The sequence below is a fragment of the Lissotriton helveticus genome, chromosome 6 (genome assembly GCF_964261635.1).
Source record: "Lissotriton helveticus chromosome 6, aLisHel1.1, whole genome shotgun sequence".
NCBI lineage: Eukaryota > Metazoa > Chordata > Amphibia > Caudata > Salamandridae > Lissotriton > Lissotriton helveticus.
The window spans coordinates 1,040,896,187-1,040,908,261 of NC_136067.1; the positions used below are offsets into that span (position 1 = coordinate 1,040,896,187).

Genomic DNA, 12,075 nt, shown 5'->3' on the forward strand with positions numbered 1-12,075 from the left:
AGACAAAATCTAAAAAGATGACGATGGTACTGCACACCCCAGCAGTTTTATTGCAACTGTTTGTGGGTCTGTTTGTATCCATCTAAAACTGGATTGTCTCTTTTTTAACGGTACATTGTCTGCTGAGTTAGGGCCGCATGGCTCCCATCTGTGGAGGACATTCCTCTCTCAATACAGGGGCTATAGAAACTGGCGCAGGGAGCATTCCACTTTCAATGAACTCTATCTATTTAAATCCAATGGTGCAGTGACTGTTAAGGGTTGTCACTCCTTGAGCAAACATTAGTTAAGACTAGCATAAGAGTTAGTCAAGTCACACACTGTTCACACGGTATGGAACGACATTTGAAAACAGACCTTCATTTATTGTTTGAGGATGTACAAGTACTCCTGAATCATTGGAGAGTTTAGGCGGAAACAGTAATGGAGAGAGAAACAGTATAGTCCACACACTTCACGTACTTCTTTGTCCCAAAGATGGATAGACCTGTAAGATAACTATAGGGCATGTGACAACTAAATGGATATTGGAGCACAGCAGAGTCCTGTATGTTAGTGCATCAAAATTTCATTCAGTTCTTTCAACTGCCAGTTTACATGATTCCTACTTCCACATACTACCGCACAAGTCATTCTTATGCTTTCTGATAAGTAGGCACAATTATCAGATCACATTTGTACCGTTTGGCACAAAATATGCTGCTCAGAGGTTTACCTGCTGTTTTGTGGTGGTCACTACTAATGTAGAAGTCTTACATGCCTATGCTTACTTAAAAATATATAATCAGTGCTTTGCAACAAAATGAGGCAAAATGAACTGGACAATCCAAGTATTTTTTAAGTTGAAAATCAAGATGAATTCGAAATATTCCATCCTACCTTCCAGTCACCAGAAGTTGTTCTTGGAAATGAATATAGGCACCGTACTCTTGTGGCTCATGCTACTCTGCAAGAGGTAATGAAGGTTTGCGAAACAATCACCCTGGACCACACATCGCCCCGATCTCAGACGACGCACAGTGAGAACAGTGATGAAAATATTAAGTATGATGCCATCATTGATTCAGTTGGTGTCTTGTGTCTCTCCCATGTGATGCCACTACAAGAACGGCACAGATTTGAGCCTGTGGAACAGGAGGATCTAGTTGATGATGAAAAGATTAATGAGATTAGAGTCTTGGGCTGTCAAGAACCTGCGGCTGGACCATTTTCAGACCTCACCCTTAAAATGAATGTAATTAAAAGTCCCCCACAGTCACATGGTGATAAGCTCATATTAGGACCACAACAGTTTAAGGAAAACAAAATGGGGCATTCACAACTTCAATCTACCTATCATTGTTCTAGAACTGAAAACAGAAGCTCTATCCTTTGACACTTTTCAAGGTTCCACACTATAACAGTAGTTGTGTTCTGCAAAACAACATACCAATCTTATGTTTTTTCCTCAAACAAAGGGCAACACTGTCATTCATTTTCACACATTAAATAAAAGATGCAGCAGGAGACATTACAAATATACCTAAAACAGTCAGAAAAGCATAAGCCAGATGTAACCAGTGAGCTAGCAGTTCAGACAGTAAACAAAGCTTTTATTTTTGGATTATATTTGACAAGCTTTGGGAAACTTCACTTGCAGGTTTTAAATGGATTAAATAAACTTGAAAATGCAAAGATCGTGTATCAAGGCTCCGGAAGGTGCAGTTCACGTGGAATGCTCTGTTGGTTATCTGTAATAGGAAACATAGGTGTGTTTTGTCACTAATTCTACTGATTTTGCTGCTGTCGGCAAATTCAGCCAAATTATGATGATACTCACTGATGTCAGTCAGACAGATATGGTATCCACATTTGATGAAATGTGAGCACCTCCATTTCAAAAGCTTCTGATACATCCAGTTTCACTGACAGCGTCGTATTGAACAATGCCTTAAGTGTAGGTATCTTTCGTAGCCCTATGAGAGACAACAGGCGTACGTCTACATTGGAAGCTCCTGTGTTTAGGGCTTTCTCATAAACCCTTAAGGAAATATTTCCCAAGGGGAATCTAGTGATTGGAGCGAAATGTAATTTAGCACATGCGAAACTGACGTTACCATCATTTCAGCCAATCAATAAAAATCCTATTAGGAATTTGACTTTAAAAGTGCCCTTCTTATTATCAAATTGTTCTTCTTACGTGAATCACTGAATTTCAGGATCTTGCAGTTTAAGACTGCTTTATGTAAATTCATAAACACCAGGGTGATTCTCAGAATTCATTTAAAATTATTTCCAGAATGCACTTTCACTGTTCCAAGTCACCTAGACTACCGAGCTAACGACAGTCTTGGAAGTCAGGAAGGGGGTAGCAAACTCCACGGCTATCCTTTGAAGCTCAGGAAGGCTGAGTACAACCCCCAGGATATCCTACTTTCGAGAGGAACACCCTGACCCACGCCCAAGGCCCACAAGCCCCAATGTGTGGACTACACAAAACTCCACAGGAAAGCCATTCACAGACATGTGACCTTGGAAACTGGCAGAAAATCACATTTGGTTTTGACAAGAAAAATTCTACAAGTGGCATTTTCAAAATAGTAACCTAAAATCCGACTTTACCATTAAAGAGAATTTTAAATTACAATTAATTTGAGTGTTAAAAGCATTTCTCTATCGTGTTCTAAACTGAATTTATCAATTTTTAAGTGAAATAAGGTAACCCAGTGTTAGTTTTGGGTGAGAAAGCCTTACAGGTATGAAAAATGACCTGCCAGGACATGTATAACCTAAGTGCACATGTCCTACTGTTTAAGTACTGTGCACCCTGGCATATGAAAACTTCACTATGCGTCAGATAGATTCCTTCCTCCATCTCGTTGATTTGATTATGATAATGTTGTCTCTGAGTCACTACCTTCATATTGAGAGACATTTCTTAGCTTCTTTCAGGTCCCAATTTTCACATAAGATATTGGATGAGCAGTAATGTACTGCTTAGAGTGCGAATGTTCTGAAATCTACAATTTTTGGCTTGTAATTTAACTGCAAAGCCATCAGAGAGGCTGGCATTGCCACATGGATAATAAGCTTCATTCAAAAAGGTAACAAGCTAGGTAATATACACCTCACTATTACACCACTAACACACTATACCAGAAACCAAGTTACAACCTTAGCTTCCTTAAAGAACGTACCTCTAAAAGACGTATGGAAGGAGGCCACATGAGCCCTGTCCATAATTTTGCCTCCGATACTCTGTGAATACCCAGGTAATAGAAGAGTCAGATAAAGTACTGATAATACATTACTAATAATGACGAGGCTTCTACAAGTTCACTCCTGCCCCGACTGTGATAAAAGGAACACCTCTGAATCAATTGGAAGACAGCATGAGAATCCATAGTAAGGTGCATTGTATACAAGAAAAATGTTACGAAATTGTAAAAGTAGTTAGTAGCTTTTACCTGCTCTAGAAGGTGTGGTGTGGTATGGCGCAGCAACCAGAGCGGCTGACTCTTGAGCGCGGGGCTCACGGTTCGATTCCTGGCAGCAGCTCAGCATCATGTGACTCTGGGTAATAGCTTACTTAATCTCCCGACGGGCCCCAGTGCTTGGATACCCATAGGGTGATAAGTCGCGCTTTACAAATGTGGAGTTGCAGAATGTCTATATTCACTTGGGTCCTGTCCTATCTCCCTGTGTGATAGTCATAGGAATCATATATATTGACATCGTTCATTGTTACTACATCAAGTTAAGGCAAAGAAGACACGTTGTCAAAAGAAATACTTTCTGAAGAGAATTTGAAGGTAAAGAGTAGTGAGGGTCACTTGAGACATGCTTATGGCCAACCCCATCGTTGTTCAATATCACTAATCAAGTCCCTCTTCTGAGCTCACCCTATAGATTGTTGAATCATGCAGCAGCATGTGAATGTTGAGTATGTAGAAATGGCTATACTATTGCTATCTGTAAGGAATATCTGTGTTGTTTTTCATGTCTACTCTTCTTATTTATATGTCCAATAGCAAGGATTCACCAAGAAAGTTTGTACCGTTCGGTGCAATCATTTCAGAATTTAGTGGATTGCAGCTCTATTGTTTTTCGTCAATACCTACTGTGTTTTGCAAAATACATATGTTAATGTATTCTTCTGTGTTTCTTTACAGCAGAATCTCTCTCACCTAGAAAGTCTGTCACCAAAACTCGAACAGTTGCGTTCCAGGGCTTCTGTTCTAGGCTCTGAGCCTGATGCCCCTGCTTTTATTCAAGATAGCATGGACAGCCTTAATGCTTATTATAGCACTATCCTTCAGAAAGGGAAGGACCGATGTCTGCAACTCCAGAAAGGTGAACTAACTTATTTTATTTTTTGTAGCTTTAAAAACTTGATATAGTAATGTTTTTCTGCTCACTTTTATTGAGTTGGATTTATAAGAATTCTGCAAGGTTACACTCTGCTCTTTCACTGCTTAGGTGATTGCTCAGCCAAGACCTTTTTCAAAATGTTTATTAAATCACTCAAACACCTGCAACTTTTTGTTTTGTTGTAAATCCATACAGACAACGTATTTTGTGTTTGAAATCATTCAGGGATATTTATTGGAACAATCCCCATAGCTTATTCGATCTCTAGGAGATATTTTGCACTTGTTTAACAAAATTGCTTATTTTTCAAGCGCACCAACATAAAACTAAAAGACTAAAGACATTTTGTCTTGCTCTTAATAACTTGAATCTGATAATCCTACATATGTGTGGATTTTCCTAGTGTTTCTGCTCTGTTTAGGTAATTGGGTAATAACTGGTTATGGTGCACTGTACATTTGATGATGATAGTAACCCCATGAATTTGGCAAAGTTTAAAATAAGGTTTTTCCCAATTTTGTAAAGACTCCAAAATCGATTGCTTGAAGACACAACCCTTTTATCCTTTTAGGATGACTATGAGGGCATGTAGGTCATGGCTATTTTTATTGGTTTTTTCAGTCTAGCCTAGGTTGCGCTTGCACTGTCTCTTCGAGACATGCTGTATTCAGGATATGGGCATAAAGCCCTGCCCACTTCCGCCCATCTTTTTAAATGGCTCCTGTCCCTGTCCTTTGTAAATGGTGGCTTCTCATTGGGCAATATACTTAGTAGTCCCTCCTTAGTATTGCCTTGTCTCTTCTTGTAACTTCCCATGAGGACATCCCCTGTTACATGTGTTGTTGCTCCCTAGGTTTTAATTACAGATGCAATTCACTATTTTCTTAAAAGGCCTCAGGCAGGACACACGCTTGGCCCTAAACTAGCCTGGCAGTGGTTACTTCACTCAATAGAACATCTCGCATATATATGAGACTGTTTATAAATTTCCCTTCCTCAGCTCCACACAGAGTACAACCCAATCCGAAATTGATGTAATAATTATTTCGGCACATTTCAAAGCTACTAATTCTATATATAGACATAGCTATTTGAATATGCTAGTAATCTTGCAAGCAATGCATTATGGGTAGGGTGGATTTACCATATCTTCTGCAGGGTGCAGTACCATATGTGACCAAAAGAGGTCGATTTTTAGCCACATATGTTACTGCACCCTGCAACATGGCTAGTTAAAAAACATTGCCATATATAATGCCAATAACTCTAACTTTGTAGACATGCAGTGCTGGTGCCTTGCTCATTTGGAACCTCCAGGAGCAGCTTGCGGTACTGCACCTAAACATGCAGTGCTGGTGCCTTGCTCAATAGGGACCTCTAGGAGTAGCTTGCGGTACTGCACCAAGACATGCAGTGCTGGTGCCTTGCTCACTAGTACCTCTAGGAGCAGCTGGTACTGCACCGAGAAATGCAGTGCTGGTGCCTTGCTCAATAGGGACCTCTAGGAGCAGCTTGCGGTACTGCACCAAGACATGCAGTGCTGGTGCCTTGCTCACTATTACCTCTAGGAGCAGCTGGTACTGCACCGAGACATGCAGTGCTGGTGCCTTGCTCAATAGGGACCTCTAGGAGCAGCTTGCGGTACTGCACTAAGACATGCAGTGCTGGTGCCTTGCTCACTAGGGACCTCTATGAGCAGCTTGTGGTACTGCACCTAGACATGCAGTGCTGGTGCCTTGCTCACTAGTACCTCTAGGAGCAGCTGGTACTGCACCGAGACATAGAGTGCTTGCACCTTGCTCACGAGGGACCTCTAGGAGCAGCTTGCGGTACTGCACCTAGGCATGCAGTGCTGGTACCTTGCTCACTAGGGACTTCTAGGAGCAGCTTGTGGTACTGCACCAAGACATACAGTGCTGGTGCCATGCTCACTTGGGACCTCTAGGAGCAGCTTGCGGTACTGCACCTAAACATGCAGTGCTGGTGCCTTGCTCAATAGGGACCTCTAGGAGTAGCTTGCGGTACTGCACCAAGACATGCAGTGCTGGTGCCTTGCTCACTAGTACCTCTAGGAGCAGCTGGTACTGCACCGAGAAATGCAGTGCTGGTGCCTTGCTCAATAGGGACCTCTAGGAGCAGCTTGCGGTACTGCACCAAGACATGCAGTGCTGGTGCCTTGCTCACTATTACCTCTAGGAGCAGCTGGTACTGCACCGAGACATGCAGTGCTGGTGCCTTGCTCAATAGGGACCTCTAGGAGCAGCTTGCGGTACTGCACTAAGACATGCAGTGCTGGTGCCTTGCTCACTAGGGACCTCTATGAGCAGCTTGTGGTACTGCACCTAGACATGCAGTGCTGGTGCCTTGCTCACTAGTACCTCTAGGAGCAGCTGGTACTGCACCGAGACATAGAGTGCTTGCACCTTGCTCACGAGGGACCTCTAGGAGCAGCTTGCGGTACTGCACCTAGGCATGCAGTGCTGGTACCTTGCTCACTAGGGACTTCTAGGAGCAGCTAGCGGTTCTGCACCGAGACATGCAGTGCTGGTGCCTTGCTCACTTGGGACCTCTAGGAGCAGCTTGCGGTACTGCACTGAAACATACAATGCTGTTTCCTGGCTCACTACGCAAACATTTGCAGTGTACTAGGTCTCGCATTACTGAAAGTATGAGTTATTGGCATTTCATTATTATTTACAATGCCAATACATCAGACTTTCAGTAATGCGAAACCTATTGCATTGCAAATGCTTGTTCTTCATTGTGGCAGTTTAGAAAAGGATGGAATTTCCCTTCCCACTCTTTCAGAGAAAGCAGACATTCTGGAAGTGATTAGATATGCTGCTTTGTTAAGGTCTCCTGAGAGTCAACATTAGAGATAAGTAGATTTTACATGTATTTAGCTATTGATGTCTGCAGTCATTCTTTAGCTCTTTACGAATTGTTTAAATTAAATCTCATCAAACTGTCAGTTTGTGGGTATTTAAAGTGGGGACTGATTTCAACTCAGGGATCGTAAACAAAACATAAGTATTCTGTGTTTTTAAACTTTTCACACCATATGGTGCATGTTGACCTGTGATAGTGTCCTTGTATCTGATCAGCTACCTTGGAGAACGGGCAGGATATCCTGCACATTTGACTAATTATGACATTTCCCTTAACTTTCCTTGGTGCTAGAGCATGACACCTGTGTTTTCTTATGTCTCCTCACTGTGGTGATGCTTGGCAGGTATAGATTTCCATTGGTTTCTGATGTTGATCGGTTCTAGTGGATCTGTTGAAGGCAGCCAATAACAGAGACTGTTCCAAAATTTCATTTTAGGGTCGCTGTCTTTAGTTACAGATGCCAAATCATTGGCTATTGTGGATGCATCTCAAAAATGGATATCTGTGCCACATCCACAGCTTAGGAACTCTATCAGTGGGTGGCAGAACTGACTGCAATTGACTACATAAAGTGAGATAGTGTGCAGATTTTCAGTTATTTCTTTCTTTCTTCATTGTGCAGGACAATGTCTCCTCAATAAATGTTGATCTATAACTGCACTCCCTTGGTCTCCTGCATGTGTAGTCATAATATAAATATATTTGGAATGGGTTGGTTGGCTCCACTGGTGCTCAACCAGATGACGGGCAGACACTTAATTTCAGAACAGAAATTTAAGATGAAATGCTAATTTTGAGACACATGTCCCTTGATTGCTTACATTTACCCCTGCACCATAAGATTGGAGACAGTGCTGAATATACTGTGCTGTGTTATTTGTTTTCCACACAAATGAGTAAATTGTGCATTTTGCTTAGGCCACCCTTCTACAGGTATATATTAGATGGGCAGTTGGTCTCAGGCATTTTGCCTTCTTTGACTTACCTACAGCAGTATATCAATCATTTATTGTGTCCATAAGACATCTAACTATTGCCGTGCTACCTCCTAACATTCTTTGAGTCACTATGTAGGTTCCAGCCTAATTACGTTTTGGAGGTTAATCACAGGGTTAGAGGAAAATTTAATAAAACCCCGTATCTTCTGATTCGGCACACTTCAAGGAATCTCCCATTGTACCTGTAGTTTTTGGACTTGGTTTCACCTTCTCATGCGTAATGTGCCCTTCATTCCCTGTGTGCCGTATGTCCTCTCTCATTATGGGGGCCTTAGTTCCTTTCTCACCGAGTTTTTTCTTACATTTCTTCCCTCTTACTCCATGATATTTTTGTCATTGCTCCTATATGTGCACCTTTATCCCCTTTCTAGAGCCCTGCGTGGTTTCACCACTACTTTCATCCATATAGTGCACTTGAACACTCTCACGTCGGAGTTGCACCCCACTGCACTCTGCCATCCCGCTTGTGCCTCGGTTCACTCTCACATCTGACTAGAAATGTGTTATCCTCCCTCATTTGTGCTATGGTCCAGTTCCTTCTCTATCCCCTTGGCTATTGATGAACTTAACTCATCCAGCATATGCCCTAGCCTTCTCTCGCATCAGTCTTGTACCTTGCTCCCAGCCCTATTTTTTCTGTCTTAAGTCACCCTCTGTATACTCTTGTCACCTCTCACTCATCTTATGATAGTCCTCTCTCTCTGAACCTTGTATCTCATTTTCATTTCTCTCAAATCACATGGATCTTGGCCTCTTCTCATCCGTTGGTTAGCCTGTTGCCTCTCTCTTTGCCTCAGTTTCCCTATCACAGTACTCGTCTATGCTGTTTTATGAATTTTGTGCCATGTTTCTCTTGGTCGTTCACCCTGTCGTTGATTAGGTGCCCCTATCCCCTGCCTGTGTCTTTAAAAGTCCAAAACTGCCCAATTTGCAAACCTGGGCCACTTTTTTAGCTATCTGATTTGCTAGCTCCGGGCATTTTTATGTTAGTGCCTGGGCCGTTTTGCTATCCCAGACCAATAGTGTAGCATTCTTATTTTTATTTTCAAAGATCATTTTCCAGAGAACAGCCAAGTGACATTTTAGCTTATGAAGGTTAATGAAGACTCAGAGCACATGATCTGCACGTCTCCCATTTTCAGAGAAAGGAGGTAGCATTCTTCTGTTGTACAATCAGCATTCAATGATGTACTCTTGTCTCTCTTAACATCTGGATGCTTGAGACAATGCTTGCATGGCATGTGGTCCCAGTTCTAGAAATAATCTTTTATTTTAAACAAATAAATAAATAAATAAGATAATTGCCCTTGGACTAGATAAGTCATTGTCGCCACAGTAGACTCGGTTGATGTGAAGCATTGAGCAGCTTTTCAGCAATAGTTCTCGATAGACTCATTTGAGGAAATAAGATTAAATGCGCCAATAGCCCCTCAGGTCATGTCCACCTTGGCATTTTAGAGAATGCTACATCGAATCAACCTTAGCAGCAAATGGGTGTAGGCGGTTTGTCATCGGACACTTCCCAGAAGCTACTCCGGCGACATTGAAAGACGCAGAAAACTTCTGACCATATCCTTCTCTATGACCCCTCCCAGTCACTGTACAGTGTGTGGTTCCCAGCACTGGACCTTGTGGGCATCATCTCTCAGAAACCCCTTATGAGTCCGGCACTGTCACTTGAGGGTTAGGGCGGCTTCCGTCTTCGAGACCCTGAGCTCCCGCTCCGCAAGGACACATGGTAAGGTAAGAGACATATTTTCATGTAGCTCTCGTAGGGATTTCCTGTACATCCCCCTGCAGAGCCAGGAGCTGGAAATGCCAAGGTCAGCAATGATAAAAACAAGCTATTTTAATTACACTTCAAGTCACCCAATCAATAAGTCAGGCTGAATAGATTGACCTGGGCTCGCCCAGCTCACGCAGCATACAAAACTCCAGTTTATAATAATAGCAAAGCCCATTTCGATAAATATGAATCAATGCCAAAACCTATAGGTCGGACTTTTTGATAGGAGGTTTTTTTGTTGAGCACAAAAACATTTTCTTGTTAGTTTCATCAGAAAATTGTGCGAGGAGAACATTGCTAAGAATAAGAAGTGTAAAGAGGCATATGGTGCATTTGCTTAAAATTTTATTTTTGTGAAAAGACCTGTTTAGTGAGAAGGGTTGACCTTATTTTTCTTTAAACAATTTGTTCAGTCGGGTGTAAATGCCTGTGCTCAAGATGGCTGCCTGTCCTCAAGATGGCTGCCTGTGCTCCGCCATGTCTGTACTGAGTGCTTCATGGATGGGTTGGGGCTTTTGTGTGGGCAGAGATAGGATGGACTTGGTGCGTGCATATAGGTGGAGCTTTGTACTTTGCAGATGAGCTGGTTGCTGTGCTGATCAGCGAGTGTCGCCGATGAGGTGGTTTCTGGTGCATATGCCTTGAATCCTATGTAGCAGCTTTGAAGTCTGCTCTGCAGCTGCCATTCAGGGTTTTGTGCAGTTGTGCTTTGCCTATGCAGACTGCTTGGACATGGATTCCGATGCCTGACTATTACATTGGATACATTTCATCACAGTTTCTTTGTCATGGTGTCCATTGTACAAGTAGACACGTGAGACATTCTACATAAAGTGTACATTTTCTGATCCTGGCTTTATTCAGATCTACTGTTCATTAGTGCTTCCTGAGTGCAAATTAATCTGAAACTATAAGATTACTGTACACCAGAGCCGAGGCATTTTGGACAAAATGGCATACTTAAAAATGTGTTCCATTATTATAGTGCATTTTTAAACGGGAAATGAGGAGACACCCCCAGAGCCAAATTTTCAATTGAGCAGACAGAGTGATTTTCTCACAGATAGTGTTTCATGCAGACTGAGCTTATTATAGAGCACATTTGATGGTGTGTGCAATATTATTCACATTATATTTTTACCAGACAAAGGTAAAAAGTTTAAAGTGGAGCAAAATCACACCTTTTGATTAATGCAGGTTATTCCCAATTCTGTCTCTTTTCAATCAGTTTCCATTTTGCCCCTGCAATTTGAAAATAAATGATATCTCTAGGAAGGTTGCTCAGAAGATGTTGTTACCAAGCGTACTAAAATGAAAGTCATTCCCTCGAATAGGGAACAGAAGGATGTACCAGGAATTAAATAAATGACTTGTCAGAGTAAATCTGTTTGTGCAGGAGTATCGGATTAAATTTCGTGTCAGATAGCAATCAAGAAATAGACATGTTAAGCAATATAAACAAGTAGGTGTTCCATACAATTTTGGAAAGGTGCATAGCTAAGCAAGTAAAAAGAAAGCAATTATGTCGGCTATTTACACAATATAATTGAAAACTTTGATTTATAATGTTAATTCAGGGTTGTTCAATGTACAGATTTGTCAAGCCGACACAATGGATGCGTCAACGTTTTGATTCCCAAGATATCGTTCGTCCACAGGGTCTTCAACAGGACAATAATATGGTTGCATCCTGTTAGTGAACAACTAATGCTTCAAAGGGTATGGCCCAAATCCATATGTGTCAGATAAGTGAGTTCAATCATGAGGATTCTTTATTGACACTAAATATGCCTTTCAAGAAACATATATATTTCACTAGTCTCACTGAGTCCCCGGCCCAAACGGCAGCAGGGCATGGTCAGCGTGAGTGGCAAAGCAATACCAAGTCCACAACTTCCTGCGACAAAGAAGACACACACTCCTGACTGTAAGCCAAAGGATTACTAGGGAGGCACAGGCAAACCCGACACGTTTCGGTGATCAAGTCGCCTTGGTCATGGTTGGCTAAGTGCCACCCCTCAGCACTTGTTATAGGTTCATGTGAAACATACA

The 12,075-nt window shown here is 41.9% G+C and overlaps 1 protein-coding gene across 2 annotated transcripts in view; it reads left to right on the forward strand.

Moving 5' to 3' along the window:
• The window catches only part of UTRN (utrophin), a 1,532,463-nt gene that overhangs the window by 423,567 nt on the left and 1,096,821 nt on the right, over positions 1-12,075 (forward strand). For both annotated transcript variants that reach the window (XM_078648677.1, XM_078648678.1), the window contains one exon: positions 4,152-4,332. In XM_078648677.1, coding sequence (XP_078504803.1) covers positions 4,152-4,332 — 181 coding nt within the window. The remainder of the gene's footprint in view (positions 1-4,151; positions 4,333-12,075) is intronic.